We start from the raw sequence: 23,095 nt of genomic DNA on the forward strand, positions 1-23,095 counted from the left end.
GCCGGCGCTTCTGGCAGGGGGACACCTTCCATCGCGGCAGCGAGCGAGCGGTAAGCGCGGAGCGGGAAGCGGGGCGCCGCGGGACGGGCGGGCGGCCGGCAGCGGGGCTGTAACGCCGTCTCCTTGCTCTCTCCCCGCAGCCCGGCCGGGTGGTGACGCTGCTGGAGGATCGCGGGGTGAGTAGGGCGGCCGGTGCCGTGCCGGGGGCCGCGGGCAGGTGCGACGTCCCCGGGGTGTGACGGCCCGTCCTCTCGTTGCAGGCGTGCACGTGGGGCGTCGCCTACGAGGTGTGCGGGGAGCAGCAGGTCGCCGCCTCGCTGCAGTACCTGAACGTACGTGAAGCCGTGCTGGGAGGCTACGACACCAAGCTGGTCAGCTTCCACCCGCAGGACAAGGAGGCGGGGGAACCCATCCAGGCCCTCGTCTACATCGCCACGCCACAGAATCCCTCCTACCTCGGCCCGGCGTCCGAAGAAGACATCGCGGCGCAGATCATCGTCTCGAGCGGCTGTGCGGGCCACAACGTGGAGTATCTCCTGCGGCTGGCGGACTTCATGCGCTACTTCTGCCCGCAGGTGGAGGACAAGCACCTGTTCTCCATCGAAGAGGCCCTCATTGCCCTCCTGCCCTGCCTGTGCCACTCGGAGAAAGCCCTGGAGGAAGCGCCCGGCATCCCGCAGAAGGTCGAAAGGGAGAACTTCTTGCAGGGCTCCAGTAGGAAGGACGAAACAATCGGGACGGCCTGAGCTCTAACAGAACTATACAGGGCTGAGCGGACGGAAGGAAATGGGGAGGGGGAAGGGAGGAGGCAAAGAGGCTGCACGGTTCCTGTTACACCCTTACCTGTAGCACCTGCAGCCATCGCTGCTTTCCAGGTGGGAAGCGGGGATCTGACTAGAGCTGTGCCCTAAGGCTTGATTTTTGGGGTGAGACCTGGAGCGCGTGCTTCCTCAGGAGGGGATAGAAGCTCCTCTGTGCACTTCTTTTATTCCTTTTATTCTTTTTTTTTTCCTTTTACCTCAAAGACTGGTTGAGCAGGACTTGACTGGGTTTTAGCAGTATATTTGTGTTCTACCTCAGACTGGCCAAAGCTGTTGCATGGTGGTAGAGCTTGGGCAAGCTCTGCCAAATGATCTTTTTTTCCCTCCCATGTCCCACCTCCAGTGCAATACAAAGTGAACGTGCCTCTGTGGGTCCTACTTCCTGGTGTTGCAAAGGATCACACTAATGCACTTACTTTTCTAAACTTTTATGTTGTATTTATTTTGTGTTGTGTGTCTCCTTAGGAGAGGTGTCAAGCTGCTTGTGTGCCACTGTGGGATGCGGCCCATGCTCACTTTTGCACTGGTGCCTTCTTGCTTTAGCTCAGTTTCCTGAGGCACTGAGCCTGTGTCAGTGACAGCAGCTTTGCTCCAGACTTCACTGACCTTGTGCTGCTGCAGGCTCAGCTGATGCTGTAAGGTACTGTGTAGAAGTGTGGGATAGCTGTCTGATGCAGCAACACTTTAACCAGCCATGTACTGAATTGCCTGCTGGTGCTTTAGGGTAACGTGGGCTTTTGGAGAGGAACCTGAGGGTTCCAGCTTCATACCCAGAACTGTGCTTGGTAGATTTGTACTTAACTGCAAAGAACCATCACTGAACATAATGCAATCCTGGATCCTGCTTTATCAGGAGAAGCAGAGGTACTGCTGCAAGCTCAGGCTTCTCAGCTCAGCTTCACATATTAACAGCATGAAAACCTATAGTATTTGGAAAGGAAACTGCTGCTACTGCAATTAGCAAAAGAACTCCTGAGAGCTGACCTCTAGGATACTTGACTCCTCCCAAACATTGTTCCTTTTTTTTAAAAAAAATAAAATAAAATAAAAAATAGGGAATGTTTCCATTACTGTGGCTTGTATGTATATGAACTGGTACTGTGCTGTGCCCAGTAATAAAAGAACCTGACAAAGTCAGTCCTTTGTACTTTTTTTTTTTTAAGTTAGTGACTTCAAACTGATTCTTATTTTTAATGTTTGACTTTTTTTTTTTGTCTGTTTTCTAAACTTAGCTGGTAATGTTACTGTAGTTCCTTTACAGACAAGAAAGTCTTCATGCTGAGCAGCTTCCCTTAGCCAGATTTCCTAGAAGACACCCATTTCAATATTTCACTTTAAGAGGAGTGGGTTCAGTCATTCTCTCCACTTCCAGCCCATGCTGGAGCACTGTGCTGACACCACCTGTAAGCCAGCCCTGCTGCCTGCTCAGGGCGGGTAAGGTAATGCAGCTCTCTGGGCATGCCAAGAGTTTTTACTTGAGCTGACCTTAAGTCTGGCTGCTTCCATGAAGTAATAACACGCTACCAGGAAGTTGCCACTTGCGGCAGGCTCTGCTGACTGCGGTGGAGAAACATCCTCTTCTGCCTTGTACACAGCTGCTGTGTGTGCAGGGGCACTGGACAGCTGCCCTGCTGCCTGATTCCTCTTGTCACCAGCTGCCTCCCTGTGAGATAACAGTGCATACCTGCATTACCTGTCTCTAGACAGGAGTTACAGAGTGAAAACTAATTGAAACAGCTCAATTTAGCACTAATTAAAGGCAAGTAATAGTCCAGAGAAAACTGCTTTCCCTGTTCTGGGGAGGCTCTCACTTCAGCTGAGCAGCTGCACCTTTCCCAGGTGCTGCTGAAGGGAGCGAGGGCTGCTGCCTGCTAGCAGTGTGGCTTCTGGATGAGCTGCTGCTGCCACCACTGTGAGCAGCATCATGTTCCCTACAGAAGACCTCAAGACAGCTTTGGAGTAACTCAGTGCCCTTCTGGAGATGCTTACATGTGGGAAATGTCCAGTTGTTATTCTCCTGTGATAGAAAGCAGTACCACAGCTGATGGGCAATTTGGTGTTCAGCTAGTCCTTTGGGGAAAGCCCCAAGAGAGCCCCATCACACCCACCTCCAGTTGTGGTTTCCTGGCACTTAATTGCTGTGGACCTCAGTGGGGCAGCCAGTCAGATCTCACTCCTTCCATAGCTATCAGTGTCTCTGGCTTGCCACTAGCCACCAGCTGGAACATTCAAGTGTTAAAACAATAACTTATTTGCAGGGAAGTGCACTCATCTTGAAAAACAAAGTATTTGCAGTGCAGACGCTTTCCCAGTTGTAACAGAAACGTGTTTGCAAGCACCACCACATACTTCCCAAGTGTAAAACCAGCACACTTTACACGATCCACCTTCATTACAGATGCGGTCACTGTGGTTTATGTAGTGCATCACCAAGCTGTAACCTCACCAGGTGCTCAATGGGGCTGAAGGAGAGAACTCTAGAATGCCCAAGCCAGGAGGGGCAGGGAATGAGCAACACTCCTCACTGGGTGCCGGACAGGAATGCCTCGGCTGAGCCTCCTTAAGGACAACATACGTCTGGACATCCAGAAAGCGGAGCCAGCACCTCTCTGGGGAGTATCAGGGAGCCATGGGGAGGGGGCAGCCACACGTGCCCTCAGCATGTGAGGGCGCTGGGCCTGCAGGCAGCACGCGAGCTGCGGGAGGTGGCACGTGCCGGCTTCAGCAGCTGCTGCAGGGGGTGAGGCGGGCTGCGCGTCGCACATGTGTTGCTCCATATGTGCCTGCTTGCTGCTCAAGAGGCGGGCTGAAATGTGCACTTAATTACCAACAGATGCTTCACAGGCAGGGGAAAAGTAGAAGACCAAAACAAAGGGCACTTACCGGGGCTCCTGGCCTCAGCATGGGTCGGTCCCAGCCTCAGCTTGGTGAGCGAGGAGCGGCCCGCGTTGTTACAGACGCTGCAGCGGCTGCACTCTGTCCAGCACTCTCATCTGCAGCAGGGGCTGAGCAGAGCCTCACGCATTCTACAGGGTGGATGTGTTTGTCTGGCCTAGTAATGGTGAGGCAGGGGAAAGGAGGGGCTGCTAGCCAGTTGGGATGTGATTTTGCATAAACCAGCCTCAACCGCCCAGCACAGAACACACAGGTGTGCTTAACTGTGTACCGTAAAGCTTCCTAGAGTAACACATTCCTCATTGCTCAGTGTCAGAGTGGTAGCACTGCTCACAGCCTAAAGCTGTAAGTCAGACTGTGCCTGCAAAGTTCTTCAAAGAACCTGAAATTGGTTTGCATTGCACTCAGCTCAGTGAGCAGAGCCGAGATGGAAGATTCCCTCAAGTCAGATTTCCAGCTTTGGTACCATCACATTCCAGGAGGCAAAGGCTTCAGCAGCATGGGATCCAAAGGGCTGCTCAGAGCTGGCGGACAAGGAGGCACAAGTGTGGCCCCAGCATAAGGGTGACAGAAACATGCCACCAGCTCCAGAAAAACAGAGGGGACAAGGAATGGTCTCGGGCTGAGGAAAAACTGTGCTTGCAGCAAAAGCAGTGGCCGCTTGGCAAGCCTAGAACTTCCTCCTACCTTGGCTTTAAGTGACAGCCTCCCTAACCTGTGTGCTGTATTAAAGTTTATTGAAACTGCATTAGGAGAGGAGGGCAGGGGCACTCGGGACAGCCCTGTGAAAGCTCTGCATGCTGTGTTTACAAACCCTGTGCACTTTTTGTTTGGATGTGCCTTATTCCTCCCCAGCTCCCTTTTCATCTCCCAGCAGTGCCAGCCAAGCTGATGAGTGTTTATACGCCTGAGTTCCTGAAGCACAGCCAGTACCTTGAACTCCAGAGAATGAGATTGAAATAACGAGGAAGGTCAGAGAAGTTCAGAACAGAGGGACTGTTTTCCTGGCTGGGGACACCATGCTGTTCCAGACCACGCTGAGCTGCGCTGGGGACAGAAACAAAGGCTGCTCTTGGGCCCTCCTGTTTATGTCACTTTCTGCGTCCCTCATCTCACTTTTAATGGGACGCATTTTCATGGACCCTCAATGAAGGCTGCCAGTGATCAGCCTGGCTGCTGGCACCTGAAAGGCTGCCAGGGGGTTTTACTGCAGCACTCACACAGCAGGAGCAGCCTCTGCACACCGCTTTGCCCACACACAGACACTGCAGCACCCAGAAGTTCGCTACTGCTTCGCCCACAGGAAGAAAACTCAGAGGATGACTTTAGCACAGAGGAGGTTTCACTCGCTGTCCTTCAGAAACATGACTAACACACTGGGGCACGTGCTGGGGACATGTAGGCCTACGCCGTCGGAGTTGGGGCAGCGGAGAGCACCCATGGATGTTCTCAGCACATCGCACACACCATGTGTTCTGCACAGTTGCACGGCAGGCCCTGTCCCAAACAACTCCATGTGCAGGAGGCTCCAGAGCAGTCAGAAGTAGCACGGGCACTAGCACTCACCAGGGTACAGCCTCAGCTACCTGCTCTGCTTCTTCACCACGAGCTGAGGCTGCAGACAAACTGACACCGACTAGATGGATGCTGGAACCCCCTTACAGACTCCTATCCAGCCTGCTTACAGCAATAATAGCCCCACTGCAAACAGCCTCGGGGGAAACTGCAATAAAGTACATGTGCCACTTGAAAACATTTGCAAAACAAGCCAAAAGAGCAGCCTTTTGTTCTCTCTGTGTCTAGATGTGACACCCGCATTTCCAAATCCCCCACACAATGCTGTTGCCCTGCTCACATTTTGGCAGAGCCCGGCTGGAAGTGACCTCCCAGCACCACGGCCGACACGTGGCAGATACTGTTACAGACAAGTGGGATTGATGGCTTTGTCCTCAGGATGCTCCCATGGGCATCCAGGACTGGAATCTTTTTAGTTTTCCAATGAGGTACTTGTTTCCTTTAAAAACAAAAAAACAAATCAACAAAAAAAAAAACAAGCAACACAACAGACCCCAAAGTACATTTCAAACAACCAGCAGGTTTGGAAATTATATATACGCATTCATTTTTTCGGCCTGCTTTATAAGAACGTGCTGTACTCTGAGGCATTCTTTGCCATCACAAAGACAGGAGCAGCAATGCCAGCCCCAGACAGATGCCTTCTATCTTCCCCTCCCACCGGACCCCCAGACAGGAGCCAGGTGAAATCCCATCTCCTGGTGCCACATAGCACGCTCCATTTTGGCAGCGCTGGCATCTCTAGGCTACATATATATCACATCTATTCCTGGAAGCACATCCTATAATTTGAGGACCCGTGAGGTCTGCACTGAGAAGTAACTGTGGGTCTGGCCTCATTCAGAGTACAAATCTACTACTTTTCTTCCAGAGGAATCTTGCCTTGTTTCACTTGATAGAAGGAAGCTCACACACAGGCAGCAGCCCATTCCTTTTTCTCCCATATGGCCCTGTGTTTATTTACACACACCTTGCTCCAAACAACAGAGACCATCCTCCATTTTCTTTTTTCTCTGGAAAACCAACAAAGACCTTTGTGAACTTTAAGTCAGCCTCACATCACCTTTGTGAAGAGGCATTACTTGTATTTTACAGACAGAGAATGGAGACATTGAGAACATAATTTCAAAAGCATCCACTGACTTCACACAGTGTAAAACATTATCGGATGATGGTCTTCAGAGCATCTGAACTGTACATCAAGTGTTCAGAGATAACCCCGTGGGAAAAAAGTAATGTGTGCTGATGTAATCGGCACTCAGTCATGATGCAAACGCGCAAAAGGCATCAGAAGTTTTCATGGATACCCTTATGTTTGTCCAATTAGAATCCAAGGCTTTGCAAGTTCAGTAATTCATTGTTCTTTAAAACTTCACCTACCAAAGTTTGCATAATCTTTATTTGCCATCTAGAAGTTTGGCTGAGAAACATTTAGGTGTATATTGTGTGATGTATGCGTGCGTTTATTCGGAACACAGCATCCAGATTTGCTGCAGCCCCCCAGGCTTTTCAGCTCACAGTTGCCAGCAGTTCCAAACCTCTCCTGTGTTTATTTCTGTAACATCTCAGACATAGGCTCTGTTTTAAATTAAGAATTTAAACAACATTATGTCTCTCATTTGCTATCAATTATATCACTGCAAGGGAGAGCTGGGCTCTCTAATCTGTCTGCAAATACTCTACTGACCCAACACTCACTCTTAGCATCAAATAACTCGATTTCAGACAGACACGAAGATACATAGCTGAGGACAGCAAACTGCACTGTAACCAAATTACACTCATTACACAATACATACCTCTGATTGCATATGGCAACAGCAAACTGTCAAAGCCAGAGAAGCCAATCTCCTTCAGCAAAGCTCCCAATGGTATGTTTCAAAACACACCAATCACTCGGGGTTGTTACAGCCCATTGTGGCTTCCAGTCCCAAATCACCACTGTGTTTAGAAACCTACTTCACTTCATAGATTCAGCTTCATGTTAATAACTTTTCAATGTAGATAAGAGGAATTGAGCTGCGTGACAAATTACTAAACAATTAGCAGTTATTTTTTCCATGTTAACCAGTACATGTATCACATTAAAATTATGACTAAGAGCAGACAGAGTGACTTCTTCCAAACTATGAACAACAAAGAGAATGATGTAAGGACTACCAAAGACGACCTCTTCAATGAAGTCACAACTTTATGAGCCAACACACAAGAACACAAGAATTTCTGTTTGAATTATACAACAGAGAAAACAGTAAAAATAAAAATAAAAATAAAACAAACCTGAACAGACATTTCACCTTGCAGAGCAGGCTCCTGCCTGTGATTTATTCCTTCCTAGAGGAAAGTCTATGTCAGTTCTGTGACAGTCCAAAACAGCAGGAAATTCCCAAACAGGCTCTTCTCATCACAGAGCAGCAATTACAGGCTTTTTTTGGTTTGTTTGTTTGTTGTTAATGTTGGTGAAGGTTTATTCAGTGTTACAATGCTTGCACACCGTGCATGCTTAGCTTTTTTTTTTTCCCCCTCACTATTCCCACAACCTTGTGATGCAAGGCTGAGGATTGTTTGTTTAACAATAAAAGTTCTGCTGTGGCCAGAAATCCCAAAGACAGCCCATTGGTCTTGAGAACAGTTAGGTAATGCTAAGGAGCAAGGAGGAAAAAACAGGCACTTGACAAATATCAGTTATGACAAGGGACCCTGTGCCACATCACACCTCTCTGCTCGTGTGCTGCAGTACAGAGGGGAGGTTTTAACTCTGACACTGGAAGAAGGAAGAAACAGCCTCTGGGAAAACTCAAGAAGCCATGGAAGTGGTTTCAATCTCTTCCTCCCCTACCTCATTCTATCAGTGATGCTCATCAGTTAAGGAAGGAAGGAGCTGCCATTTCATACCTGAGCAATGAAACACTTCCTCATGCCTGGGCTGCAGATGAATACCTTCATATGCCACTGGAAGAGCATTGTGTGAATAGTTTGGTACAAAACATATGGGAGAGCCATCAGCCTTGTGGTAAATTCACCTTCCTGAGGGAAGAGGTGGGAGTTAAAAGGATAACAGAGCTGGAAGAAATCCAGCTCATCTTAACACGCATTTCTCCATTCTGTAAGGCATTTGGGGTAGGCTTTTCAGAATGGTAATCTGAACGCTACAAGAAAGACAGCTATTTACAGTGCAGATCTGCTGGCTGGATCTGAGAGCTCAGGCCATCTGTATCACCCTAACAATGGCGCTCCTAAAAGAAATGAATTGCCCCTTCCCCTCTTACTTACCACTACACACCTGGTGCATGCTGCAAATGAAAAATAAACCCTTCACAGTTCAGAGAGTGTTTATGCCTAGGGGCACATGATGCTTTATTTCAGCATATTTGTCTCGGTTACACTTAACATCCAAGTAGCATCTCTTTGGGCAGACAGCTTTCAAGTGCTTCCCAGCTACTTGCACAGAAGTTCCAAGAGGACAACATGAAGTGCACAATCACCTCTTGTTGAGCAGGAAGGTGAGAACAAGACATGCCTACAAGGCTCCTTCAGAGTTACAGCATGTGTTTCAGACTGAACAGTCAATCAAAAGGAAAGAGGCAGAAGCGAGAGGAGGAAGAGCTGTAAACACATCTGGGATCAGAAGCAGAGCAGCTCACCTTGCATTCAGAAGCACATCAGGACTGCAGCACTGCACTCATAAGGCAGCATTTCCCACAGTGCCAGATCCACATCCTGCCCCAAAAGATTCTATCAGTTGGGCTCTTCCTCCTCCCAACCACAACTCAGCTGTGCTACAATCAAAGCAAGATTCCTACTCCTCCAGCACAGAGCTTTTCCCACTGAGTTTGATGCGCCTTTTCCCCTGAGAAATGCTGCTAAGGGAAATACTTCAGGAAAATGGCAATAAAGCAAACCATAGCCCTAGGCAGACAGATGGCATTCCACAAACAGAACATGAGACAGCAAAGAGCAGAGACACTGTGGTGGGAAAATCATGCAACAGAAAAGGGAAAAGGCACATAAATAATATTACATTTGGTCACTGTGATATTAGTACAGTGAAGATAAGAACTGAGGCAGTTCTAGATGAAAATTCTTTCCCAGCAATGTGTTTAGCTCTTTGCAAAATAAGATGTAGCAGCTGACTAAAAGGGGACAACAGAATGAGAAAATGGCTTGGAGTAATATTCAGGGAACTGCATGTAATAGTTTTGCACTAACTGCTGAGTGAAGATATCAACGCTACCACGAAATAATAAGAGGAATACACAGCATGCCCAACTTCCCATAAAGCACGCTGACATCTATTTCACCATTTCACCACTTCGACCACACTCCATTAATTCAATATTCTGTTTCTGCCAGCAGTAAATACCTCACTCCCTTAGAGGAAAGGGACATTCCTTGCCATTAATCCACAAAACAAGCGCACAATGCACAGAGTGAAAAGATGCTCAGACTGAAACCTCAAAGAACAAAACTGCAATATGCACATCCATTTTAGGAACAGTTCTTTTCCCCAGTGCAGACCACAAAACTTCCCTCATCTCCTTAAAAAGTTTCCCAGTCTTTGTCTATGTAGCACTACTTAATTCCCGAAACCAAATCAATGAATAGAACAGCCTTGACATTAACTCCTTCTAATTCCTTGATCAATATCTCAGAATTCCAGCTCTTCTATGACATATAATACAAATAATTCATCTGTTTAAATTTTTCACATATTTTGAACTGGATCTGATCTAGAAGTTCCTTTACTGCTATGTTTGGTCTTCCTGAATTTGCTGGTCTGCAACCAGCCAGGCTGCTGCTACTTCTGCCAAAACTTGTGATACCATCCTATATTTCGTCTGAAGATTAAACGCATTTTTAATATGCTATTGTCAGTTTTCACAGTATCAATACTTCAATGTTCCAAAAGCACACACACAACAGCATACATTTTTCGCAGTCTTTTCAAGTCACAAATGTATTTTTCTCTTCACTTTGGATTACTTGAAATTAACACCATTATCTTGCAGTGCAAAAATCAAAGTTGCAACGCAAGTCATTTCACTTCTCACTGAAAAAAAGGGAATTCTGCTTTTAAAAGAAAAATCTGTAGAGAATGACGTCCCAAAACAATCAACCGTGTTAAATTCACCCATCGTAACTCAGATACCATTATGCAATTACAACTGCTTCTGTTTTCCTGTGACCTGTTGCATACCTGCTCCAAAGCAGCTTACCACATAACCGGTGTATACAGACACGGGATAACGCGCACAGTTGTAACTGAAAAAGGTTACAGAATGTGACACTCGGAGGAATGTAAACACACCAGAGCATTACACTGAGCAGCATGCCCCCAGGTGCACTTGCAGACGTGCACCCTCCATGCTCTCTTTCCTAACCCTCTCATTCATTTAGTTTTAAGCATAAAAACCACAAAGACGCTGATTTACATAAAATTATCTCACTCCATTTTATTTAAGATTTTCTTCTCCAGTTAGTAAAAGAAAGGTGTGTCTCTCTTTATACATATGTACAAGTTCAGTTATAAAAATAGACAGCACATTCAAAGAGAAAAAAAGGCTTGGCATTTGTCTGATTCCCTCTAACTATCATATATACATGTGAATACAAGGGGAAGGGAGAAATCTTCGATGAGTTAATTAAACACAATCTCTCCCTCAATTATCCCCTGCAAATCTGTTTAAAAATCAATCTAACTAAGCTCAGTTCTGCTATTTTCAGGTGTGCAAATTAGAGGCAGAGCCAACAGGAAGCACTTGCTCCACACTGTAGGACGCCAGGCAAAGGATTTGGGGTTGGAAAAAAAAATAATAATAAGTCATCTTCTGCTGTCACAGCCCAGACCTGCAATTCATAGCTTGCTTCTCTCTTGATGGATTGAAAGTGCCCTGGCAGAACAGCCTTTTAATTCAATGTGTCAGACAGAAGAACTGCCCCACACCTAAATCTCAGTGCAATGCAGACAATGCTTACAGCAAAGCATGGGCCTACAAAGGGGTCTGTGCATTGAGGAAGGAGAAGGAGCAATAGGAGAATGAGAACACAGACGGGCACTGGCAGCCCTGCTCTCTATCAGCCTATGGGAGATGGCTACCAGTACCTGCACGTGGTAGGGAACTCAACCAAGCTACTACGTCTGATGACCACAAAGATGAAGGGAAAACACACCGGAAGAACAATCAATGGATGGCTGGGATACGAGACAAATTTTCTTCCCAGGATTTGGCTGGAAAGGTGAATGGCACAGTTCTCTTTCTCAGTGCTGTTTTTCATTGTTCCGCTCGCAGAGCTGCTAGCTGCAGAACTATGCTCTGCTATGGCACAGTGAGAGGAACAGCGGCAAACTCTTCCTCGGCACTGCAGCTTTCCCTCTTCTTGAGATCTGTACAAGTAGAGCCTGATTGCATTCCTGAGCCTTTATGAGCTCAGCACACCTCAAAGATGAGAAAAATCATTCTAAGTACAGTGAATGCTCACCCTGGTAAGAACTCTGAAACACAAACCAAACCACTGGCTTGTGGCTTCTTCCACTGTACAAAACAGAGGCAGTGCTGCTGCTCCCACTAGACCTGTCAGAGCTCTTACCCTATTCTTGACAAACTGTGCTGACAAGAGTCCGCTCCCCAGAAGCCCCCTGAGATACCTTCCTTTGCATTTCAAACCTTCAAGAAAATAAAAATAAACAAACAAAAAAAACAACCAGAGGTCCACACTAGAAGAATACAAGATTTTTTTGATCACACCATGTCCTCAGCTAGGCCCCTAGTTAGCCCCTGCACGTACACCAACCAGCTCCCAGTACAGAAATGTCTTCTGACTCTGGCATTCAGATACCGATTTCATGAAATAAAACTAAAGCTGAGTTCCACCTCAAGCTACAAGAGAGAAAATACACTGGTGTGACTTCAAGTACACACAGCTTCGGGATTTTGCATGGAGTACCTGGATGCTTTCTCAGGAATCTCTGTCAGATACACATCATAAAACCACATCTGACACTCTCTCAGACACTCCAGACCCCCTTTCCATCCTTCTTGCAGTGTCTGCAAAGATAATTTTTTGGGATACACGTAATCAAAGTGCTCACATAAACCACCCATTCCTATTGTGCTTTGATTTTCTTTTCACACAGGTGCATGACAGCAACAAGGCATTCATTTGCATGCCTTCAGCTTGCAGGGTGGTCTTCTCCAATAGCCAACACAGTTTAGACAAGCTTTGGGGGTTCAAAATTACTACCGAGCACCTGAGGTGTGGGCACCTTTGCTTTGCTTCCGAATGGCAGTTTCTGATACAAGACTGCTGGTCAGGTTTAAGCTTTTGGGGGTGCCACAAACACTGTTTCCTTTGCTCAAAGGCGAACTCAAAGGAGAAGAGGCGCTTGAAGGTCCAAAATCTGCCAGTCCAGAAGGCCGAATAATTGCTGTTTGTAGAGGGCTACTTGAAGACATGCCTAGCAACAGAAAAGAAAATCAAATTCCTTGTGAGCACATCATACCAAGTGTACGTCGGACTTCAGCAACAACAACAAAAATAAATGGCAACAATACACTAACACTTTGACCTAAGATATTCATATTCACGATTTTTGAGATTTTGATTAAGAGGGATGGCCTTAACATACACATCTTGCATTTATACCCAGGGTCAACTGGGTAACCCAATGTAAAAGCTGAAGCTCCACCACAAATCCATTTAGAACATTTTGGAACTTAATGCTGTAAATTGAACATGACAGCAATACAGAAAAGCAACAGATAAACCCATGGGATAAAGAACACTATTTCATTTGTCTGGGTGCCAAAATTAAAAACGAAAGAGAAGTATTTGGTATGAGATAATTCGAATGGCAGATGAAATTTCTGCAGGACTAGTCTTTCGAAGTCCTCTGTGGTGACAATGGCTGTCCTCTCACACTGTCACGGCATTACACTGCACTCTGCCTGCATCTCAGAATATGCCGTACAAGCAATACCAGCAATCCAACCGTTTTATCTATTTTTTGACAGGTTGTAAACAAGCCAACGCCCTAACTCAGGCGGTTGGCTGTGCTCTGGTCTGCTGCCCCGCTTTCCCCACGTACCTTTGGAGACATTGTACCCGTACGCTGCATACGCCGCTGCAGAGGCTGCTGCCGCCCCTGCTTTGGCACCTGCCATTGCAGCCGCGCTTCCTGCTATCGATTTCCGGCTTCTGCTTTTCCCAGTGCCCTTAGATCCAGCATTCCCTCCTTTAGGACGACCGCGGTTTCGACTTGACTGGCCTCTGCCAGTGAGAGGTGTATCTTGCACTGCAACTCCTTAATGAAAAAAGAGTGGTAGAACAGTAACCGCTATAGTACGTTGGATGGCTCTCAAGTGAACATAGCCTCATAACTATCTCTTAGCTACATTAGTGCTGTTCCTGTTAACTGATACTGTTCATTTACATTAATACAGACATTTAAGTTGTCATCTCATGAAAAGAAATTATGTAACTTGAACATTCATCGATTACATTTTATTAACTCAAATTCCTTGTCATTGTTACAAATCCTCTCCACATATAGATGGAGGATTCTGAATTCTACTTCAGGAGAAAGCTTTTTTTTTTTTTTTATACTGAAGGAACATTTCATCTTTCCATTCACTATTTGTACAAAAACTCATTAAAGAACCATGGCTCTCTGTTTCAGAGTAGAAAGTTATGATAGTTAGAAACTTTTACCATACTTTAAAATCATAGCTGCTTCAAATACACCGTGGAAATAGAGAACTGATTATTAGCCTATGGCAAATACAAGGAAAAGCTTAGGAATTAAATATTTCTGTGGTTGTCCATCATTTGGTAAGGTGAGCCCACTATAGTATCAAAAGAGGGGTAAAACTCCTAAGAGAGTAGTAAAAAAAAAGGAAAAGGAAATTGTTATGAATGACAGACGATAAAATGACAGATTTCCTAACAAATCAGAAATTATTTCTCAATGATAAGGTAAATTATTTTGTGCAAATCTTGCCAACCATGGACAGAATTTAGTTCAGCTATAGAATATGTGTCACCTAGGCATACAAAGTAAAGTTCTAGTGCTAGTAGTAAATAAGGCATGAGTACCAACCATTTATGGTGTCTGAAACCGAGCCAGTAATGGAAGCAGGAGAGTTTGTTGCCCTTGACTGAGGTGCTGAAGAAGCTGGATCATCCACAATCACAAGCATATCATTGCTGCTCTCATCAGGAGGGATAGAGCCCATGTGTAATTCACTGCTGATGGATATCTAAACACAAGCAGAAAGAACAAAACTATTATCTTCTCAGGTTAGGAAAAGGAAGAGAACAACCACAATAAGACACACAGTCACAAGTAATTAAATAGTATATGTTCTGATTTCTCTCACTTTCTCTAACAGCATGATACATATCCTGCCTACTCACACCACACCCTCTATTTACATGCTGAACAGCAGTAAAAAAAAAAAGAGTTACTTAATTTCAACTGATGAATGTAAATGTTAAGAAGCAGGAAGATTTAAGAAAGCTGCTGCACAATTGTGCATTTTTCTCAGACTGCTAGAGAAAAAACAAAAGGACTCTTAACCTAAAAGTAGTGCCAAGAAAAATCTTTATCAGAAAGAGAATTAATACAACATAGGAATCTCAATCAACATTGTATAGAACAAAACATATCTGTTGCCAAAAATTGTTGTCAATTCTTTATTAAAAACAGATGAAGGAAAACATGATGTGTACCACTGGAAATTTACAGTCTAAATTCCGGATTAAAAACACATTAATTCAGAATCAGAAGCAAGGAAGGAAGTAGAGATGAGATGCAGATGAGACTAGTGAGGAGTACTTACAAAGACAGCGAAATAAGGAGCTAGTTTAGGGATACTGCTTGGCTCAGAAACAGAAAGACTGCTCTTGCTATGGAAGGTAATGGCATAGAAGGAGGGCAAGCAGTTATAAATACAGACACAACAAAGGAAGCGGAAAGGAAAGCAGGAAGATAGTGGGAGCGCAGGCAGAAATGGAGTAATTTCAGGGGGTGAAAGGAAGAGAGGTTTATGGCATTAGCTTGCTCCAAGAAAAGACAGAGAGCAAAGGAAAGGGGGCATAATGGTATGTTAATACAGAAGAACTACAATGGGTAGTTTACTGTCTGGTTCAATTAATTACTTTCTCTTCCATGGCTCACCCTTAAGACATCCCACGTACCTACATATTTGGACTCTGTTCCAGTTGAAAAGCAAGAACTCTACAAGGTGTAAGATCACAACTGAAATAGCATACAGTTTAAAGAAGCAAAGTCCCACCTCACTGAAAGGACTGGGCATGGCAGAGTCTACACTAACAAAGGAGTCATCCCCATCAGCAGACAGGTTGGAGTTATCAGCTGAGGGAACGAACGGGATCACAAGGTTCATGCCCTCTTTCTTTCTCTTCCCGTCCAATTCATCCTCCTTCTTCTTCTGAAATAGATAAATAGAAGAAAGAATGAAAATTGTAATTAAAACAGAATAAATGGAATAAGAAAGGTAAAATTCCAACATTCGATGTAGTATCGTAACTCAAGGAATGCCATGTCCAGAGCTATCCAAAACAAGTTTCTGAAGGACATAAGAACAGATTCCTTAAAGGCTCTTTTTATTCATAAAAAAGCTGGAATGCCGTGGAATTATACTTAGGGAATTACTTTGATTTCTACTGCCTTCTGGAGTAAGCTTGAAATTCATTACCGTTAATACAAAATTATTAATGCAACACCTTCTACTCTCAAAAATACAGAATTTTCATAAACAATTTTCATAAAATAATTCATAAAATAATTTTCTTAAATTCTCTAAAAACAAACAAACAAACAAAACCTAATATTCCCTCATTCCATGCAAGCCACATAGCTATTTGGGTTTTATCTATATTTGGTGCTTCATTTGTATTCCATTTTCATCCTTGCAAAACAAAATTTTAATTAAGTCTCCATTTTATATGCTATAAAATGATCATTTAATTGGGTTTTTTTTTTTTCCAACTTGATTCCCCAAATTGTCTGCAGGCTGCCAATGATCTGTGCTGTGTAAAAAACACAGTACTTCCTTTTTTTCAAGTTGCAAATGATATTAAAATACTGGAAGCTATGTATTACATATTTTGTAACAACTGTATTCTGATTAAGAAAGTACCAGACTGATGTTCAGTGGTGAAGGGAAGTCTCTACTTATTAGACAGACACTGCATAAAATACTTCTATGCCACATAATAGTGTGCCTGAAGTCTTTCAGGCTCTCTGCCACTGACTTAAAAAACCTTTCCTTCATCAAGATACCTTTTCAGCATATTTTTCCCTTTTACGTTTACGTTCCTTCACACGATTTGTTTCTTCTTGCTGTCGCTTCTCTTCTTGACGCTGACGCACTGTCAGAAAAGAAATACAAGTTGTCACCACTGAAAAGATAATTCATATCCTTTTTTGAATCTTATAAGCTCTAATTCTTACACAACTCTGATGAAAAGTCACCTACAGTAAAGCATACTGATCAACAAAAACGATAACTATTACATTAAAATTCTGTGTTCAAATTACTAAGAAACCTTACAGTTAAAGCAAAAATCTTCTTTCAAACGTGTACCTCTAGTACAGCTTCAAAACTACAATGAAATGCAGTACTCTTTTTAATACTTTCCTTGTCATGACCTGCATAATTCTTGCCAAAGCTTTGTTTTTAGGAACAACCTAATGATCCTGAATGAATGCCAATAAAAACTTTCATCATCATATCTCTCTTGCACAACCTCACCCCTCAGCTCAGCAGTGACATAAAACCAGCTTGTACTAACAAGAGTGTTAATACAAAATAGGCCAGGAAAGATTGTGAGAAATACATGCGTTTGTAGAGATAAAAACACAGATTTCATAGGCTAATGAAGAGCAAGATGGAGAAAATGCTATAACATGAATTTCACGTACATTTCTTTTCTAGTTCTTCATCGTCTAGTAGAAGACTGACCACCTCTTTTGGCTTCAAAGTGTCAGGTTTGAAATTGCCACCTGAAATAACCATTCGTTGGATCTAGGGGAAAGAGAGAAGAAATTACGCAAAAAAGCCAGGAAATATTGTCATACTCTTCATTGAAAGCCAGGGAAAAAAAAAAAAAAAAAAGGCAAGTGCAAGCGTGTAAAGTTAAATTGATTTTAACTTCAGTCAGTGTCTCAGCTTAAGTAATTAATTCCACCTCTTATTACCTCAACTCTACTGAAAAGCATTAAGAGGCACAACTCAGCAAAAGAGCTTTTGTGTAAGTCAATTTTGATGGTTCAGATTGCCAGCAAAAAAGACTGCACTTTCAGGTTGATGTCAGGTGGTAAGTGCAGTATAACTACAACAAAATGGATAGGACTGAACAAGAGAAATGCGAATGCATTCAGCTGGAGATGCTTCAGTTGCTGCAGTGTTATGATCAGCATATAATTAAGAAAAAAAGCTAGAAGAAATCCTGAGCATACACAACATTTAGGCCTTTCATACAGTATAGCTACTGCTAACAAAAAAAGTGATTGTGAGTAATTTTTTCTTGCCAGTAAAGTATAATGAGGTTTAAAGTTTCTAATACATTTACTGCTTGATGCTGCAATGACACTGAGCTCTTCTGGCAAACCACACACCTCAGTAACTGTCCCTTGGTTAATTTCCAAATTTGTTTTAAAAAAAAAAATCTAAAACAGATGTGGTATAACATGGTAACATTAGAGGAATAGGTATAGCCCTGACACAGCAAAGATTCAGAGGCCTGAGTAGTTTCACTGTATCATAAGAAATAATTTCCATGAAGTCATGGTGAAAATAATTAGCTTCTTCCAAGCTTATATAATGCAGCTGTAATGATGCTGTGGCTAGGGACACAGATTTGTTTCCCTGCAGATATTTTTATATTTCTTTCCTCATGTGATACATATTTTCTGATACCGTTTCTGTACTGTATCTTCTTATTCCAGGTAATTTCTTATTCCTACCTCACTCTTTTCCTTAGCTCTTTGTAAGATGCGCTCCTCAATGGTGCCTTTACATATCAATCTGTACACAGTGACTTGTTTGGTTTGTCCCAACCTATGTGCCCGGTCCATGGCTTGCTGGTCTACTGTTGGGTTCCAATCACTGTCATAGAAAATTACCTGTAAAAGAATGCCAGAACAAGATGAATTAAATAAAACCACATATTTAGAGTACTTGGAGATTAAGTACTCTAAAGATGTAACTCTGGAGATTAAGAAAAAAACAACACACCAAAAAAAAAAAAAAAAAAGTTCCACTATATGCCTCTGAGAATCACCAGCCCACTGCAGGCTGCGTTCACGCAGCTTTGGCCAGTCCTTTAAAATCTTTTTCAATGTATTTCAAATGCATTCAAACAAATCCACACTGTCAATGTTTCAACTTTTTGTTGAAACATAATACAATATGTTATTGTACTACAACTTAAATATTTTCTTCAATGATAAAACTTTTTTATCACCTTATTAAGTCACCGTCATTCAATCAGCCTATAACCAACTACATCACAAAGCCATTTTAAAATTTTACTTAAGAAGAAAAAGCCCATCAAATAAGGATTTTTCACAAAATACTACACAATTTTTTTTCAGACCTGAAGAAAGCCTAGTTTTGTCTAACTCCAGTATTTTTACTATGAAATACAGAAATACCAAATTTGTTTTACCCTATCATTCTGTAACTGCAATTTATGCCCTGTAAACATAAACACAAATATGAAAATAAATCTTAGCTTGCAAAGTATTCAGAAAGCTACACAAACACAAAACTAAGAACGCTCATGCAAGGAGCCTGCATGAACATGCTAGCATTTCCGTCTGTTTATTTCCTCTGTTGAAGCAACTTCAATGGAGAGAACTTTCAACCCTGAAAATCCCACAGATAGCTTTCTTCTGATTTCTGATTTTCAGGATGACTGTTACCAGTGCTACAGATTCCTTTGCAGCTGAACCTTTAGAGCAAGTAGCCACAGAAGAAATGTATGAAAATGGTATTTGCACCTGCAGTCAGCCCAGCCATCCAACTCCTTTCTACACTGTCTTACATTCCTTCTCGCCACATACATCAGTATATCTAATGGCAACCAAAAACTGTAAACCAGGTGCCCAATATTCTACAATTTTATCAATAAGATAACACTGCATTACAAATACAAGCAAAGTAAGTAAGGCAACTGATGCAAATGGCAGTATTAAAATAATATTGATCAGCATGGGTATAAGAGTTCCAGCTTCTGCACAGCAACACCAATTTTCCTAGATAAATAGTGAGGCTAGGAGACATGAAATAAGCAGCCTGGGAAAAATGGTGGTTGGAGGGATATGAGAACTGGAAGCTAAAAATCAGTAAGCTTATTCATTTTGTTCTGTATTACTTTACGATACTTCACCTACCGTATCTGCAGCGGTAAGGTTAATGCCCAGGCCTCCAGCTCTTGTGCTTAACAGGAACACAAAAATATCATTCCTGGAGAGGAAAAAGTTAAAAAAAACTTATTTTGTGCATGCTGAGCAAGAAGTAACCACGGAATTAAGTTTTTTTTACCCAAGTCATCAGGGCTATTTTTGTTATTTGAACAATTCAGAATGTTTCATGCTGCTCGTGAGTTAGAGAAATACGAAAAGTTAATATAAAAATCAAGACTGCTGGAACAGGCAAACATTCAGCTTGCAAAAGCAGCTTATCTCTTATCAAAACAAATCATAGCTTGTTTATCTTGACCACATTGGAAATTAAGATTTGACACAGACAAAGAGTAATTTATTGTTTCACAGAACTGATCAATGTTAAAAAAAAATAAACTTGCACAAACACTGCTCAATTGATAAAGAAAAATCTCTAAACTGTCTAAATGCAATTTTTGTTCTAATTTCAATGCTTTGAAGAGAACAAACAGCTCCTGGAGGAAAAAAAAAAAGAATAAACTTCTATAAAAAAATAGTGGCAAATAGGTACATTATGAAAAGACAAGGGTCTATCAGCAGAAACAGATGTCCTTCAGTTGAAGAATCAACTCTAGTCCTAACTGTGCTGCTGATTTATATTACAAGTTTTGTTCTCTTTTGTCCAGCTTTCTTACGAGTAAAATGATAATAAATTGATTTCATGACACAGTTTAGGAAAGGCATCTCTGAACACCCCACTAGAGATCTCCCCCCCCCAAACATACAGTCACACTAGCCCCAGTGGTGACACTTGCTAGTACAAGATTTAGGAATGCTGACTACTAAAGAAGACACGAAGCATCCCAATACCTACTTGGAATAATCCTCTCAAGCTAAGAATCCTTTATATAACTAAGGCAGGTACCTGTAAAAGTGCATTAAGTCCTAGCTGCAATCTGAGGAGTCAAAGAGAACATGGATTTTGAAATTCTGTGGTATTTCTAACAAAAATACAAAATGAAGGAAACAGGCCGATATGCAGGACAACCAAGTACTGACAAAAACCTGAGAGGTAACAGTGAAATCAGGATTTCTTTTAAAGGTGTGAACCTCACTAGTGCCACTGGTACGGGGCCAGCAGTGTGTAATTGTGTTTAACACTGTGTCCGTCTGTGCACAGGTTGGCACAAAGCAAAGTAAAGAGGACCTCAAAGAGGCTGACATCCTTTGACAGGGCACAGCAAGAGAAGTGCTTAAGAGAAGACACTGTGCAATGCCACATCCTTTCAGTACCACAATGTCCATACACTGATGCATGCAACATTAGTAAAGAACCAGAAGCTCTTGCTGAATGGGACAGCTTCTTGAATAGGCAGTCTGTCCCTGAGTCCTCTAAAGTGCATTTCTAGCCCTTGCTGGAGCAAGTAGAGGTATTGTATGCCACTGCATGCCAACAGACAGCCAAAACAATTATTTAAAGAATGAATTAAATAAATAAACAATCAAACCAAGAACTCTAAAATCAGAAACAGAAGGCTATTGACAGCCTGAAATCTAAGAGTATAAAAACTCCATCTTGAGCTGCAGGCAGCTGAGAGGAATTAAAGCCAAGCTAACCAACTCTAGACTTTATCTGCCAGGTATCCAAGTCAAAGAAGCCAGTAGGTGCCTATTTACAATCTAGCTAATCCTTGGCCAGGAAGTCTTTTCACTCTTCCAACAATAGTGGAACGTGCATACAGACATTGACCTGAACATCCAGCTTTGAAATGCTTCTGGAAATGACATATGGAAAGGAAAGAAAGAGGACAGTGCCACAGGCTACAGGAACGAATTATGGTTACGTATTTTCAGCACCCTGCTAGGACATCCTGCAGGATAGTTTAGTCTCAGTCAGGCTTTTTTTCCTGAAAACATTCTCATAAGTAAATCATGTATAAGAGGAACTCAAATAACATTTTAATAGGAACTCTTGTTTATACTGGCTGACCTGTATCTCAAAGGGATTTCCTGTCAAAATGATTATTTTTCTTTAGTTGTTCTATTCATTAATAAAAACAAATTTCTTTTTATTAATAAAAACAATTTTCTTGACTTCTTTGGTTGAAGGACCTTACAGGAAGAAGTGTCAGGATTCCAGGAGGACATCACAGCCAGCACAGAACAGGGAGAAAAGCACTCCACAGTTCTTCCACCTCAGACATTGGCACATATGCTTTTCAAGTTCTATTGCTCTGAGGAGCTCCCCCTACCTTCGGCTGTGATACCTTGGGACTGTTAACACTAGGACTAGAGTCATGTGCTTTCACCTTGCAGCAAACCACCTGTGAACCTAACTTGTCTGAAAAAAAAAAAAGTGATCTTCTTAACAGTACACATCCACATTCAGGAATGGTAACCTTACTACAAACTATGATACCAAAGTAATATCCTACCAAGCCATATTTCATGATTAAAAGGAAACTTAATAACCATAAATTCAGTTGTTTATTTTTAATGTGCTTCAATGGAGACAAAGGTTATGCTAAAATATTTGAACTTGTAAGATGATTACATAGCTCTCTTTCCTCTTGGGCAAGTAAAAGTTGCAAGAATCCATCTTGTTTTTCTAAACTGAAGAGGCAGCACGTCTTACAACTTAACACTTGCTCACTCCCACCTCCCTCTCTGTTCAAGCTTTCTTAATGAATCCTGCCGCATTAACGATAAAATTATTTATATACGCTGCTACTCTGTGAAACATATCTAAGTGACATGGCTTGTTTTGTAGCACAGCAGGTCACTTCCAAAGCTCTAGCACATGCAAGATTTTCCATTTCTTTATTGTGTCAGTTCTCAGAGTACATAACAACTGAAGAATATTTTCCCTGTTCCTATTCAACTTCTTTATAAGCAATAGAATACTTGGATGGCAACAAACAATTATGAGTACACTAAAACTTGCTTCCTATATTGTTTCACAGATGATTTCCATAGGTTTAGCATCGATACCACTGACTTCTGGCCAGCAAACCATCAGGAAATTTTCAGCTAAATGAGGTCCATCAGATACTATAAAGCACAAATTTCATTTATTTCCACTGCATCTTATACCGACTCTTTACATACACATGACTAACCACGCAAACATCTATTAAAATATATTACCTGTTTTGAAAATCCGCTACCATATCCCTTCGTTCAGAAATCTTTGAAGAACCATCCAATCTCATGTAGGTATGCTTCCTATAAACCATATATTCCTGCAAAGAACACACATCAGAAAAATACAATTGCTCTTAGAACTGCTCAGTCTTGATTATTCACCATAAAGAGGAAAATAAATAAATAAATAAAAATCAACACGATAAAAGCAGAATTGTTGCTTAGGGGGAAAAACACCTAAATGTCA

The 23,095-nt window shown here is 42.6% G+C and overlaps 2 protein-coding genes across 4 annotated transcripts in view; one reads left to right on the forward strand and one right to left on the reverse strand.

Moving 5' to 3' along the window:
• Positions 1 to 2: 2 nt before the first annotated feature.
• CHAC1 (ChaC glutathione specific gamma-glutamylcyclotransferase 1) lies at positions 3 to 1,958 on the forward strand (the record flags this gene model as incomplete). The annotated part of the gene is made up of 3 exons (XM_010711414.1): positions 3 to 50; positions 141 to 176; positions 261 to 1,958. Coding segments are annotated over 3 exons (570 nt in total), but the record flags the coding sequence as incomplete, so codon positions are not given.
• A 5,853-nt stretch (positions 1,959 to 7,811) lies between these two features.
• Positions 7,812 to 23,095, reverse strand: part of INO80 (INO80 complex ATPase subunit) — a 64,347-nt gene continuing 49,063 nt past the window's right edge. For all 3 annotated transcript variants that reach the window (XM_010711327.3, XM_010711328.3, XM_010711326.3), the window contains 9 exons: positions 22,852 to 22,946; positions 19,714 to 19,786; positions 18,283 to 18,441; positions 17,239 to 17,341; positions 16,597 to 16,685; positions 15,587 to 15,742; positions 14,389 to 14,548; positions 13,378 to 13,593; positions 7,812 to 12,747 (listed from right to left, as the gene is read on the reverse strand). In XM_010711327.3, coding sequence (XP_010709629.1) covers positions 12,530 to 12,747; positions 13,378 to 13,593; positions 14,389 to 14,548; positions 15,587 to 15,742; positions 16,597 to 16,685; positions 17,239 to 17,341; positions 18,283 to 18,441; positions 19,714 to 19,786; positions 22,852 to 22,946 — 1,269 coding nt within the window. In that variant the 3' untranslated portion in view covers positions 7,812 to 12,529. The remainder of the gene's footprint in view (positions 12,748 to 13,377; positions 13,594 to 14,388; positions 14,549 to 15,586; positions 15,743 to 16,596; positions 16,686 to 17,238; positions 17,342 to 18,282; positions 18,442 to 19,713; positions 19,787 to 22,851; positions 22,947 to 23,095) is intronic.

Source organism: Meleagris gallopavo, chromosome 5 (assembly GCF_000146605.3).
Source record: "Meleagris gallopavo isolate NT-WF06-2002-E0010 breed Aviagen turkey brand Nicholas breeding stock chromosome 5, Turkey_5.1, whole genome shotgun sequence".
NCBI classification, from domain to species: Eukaryota; Metazoa; Chordata; class Aves; order Galliformes; family Phasianidae; genus Meleagris; species Meleagris gallopavo.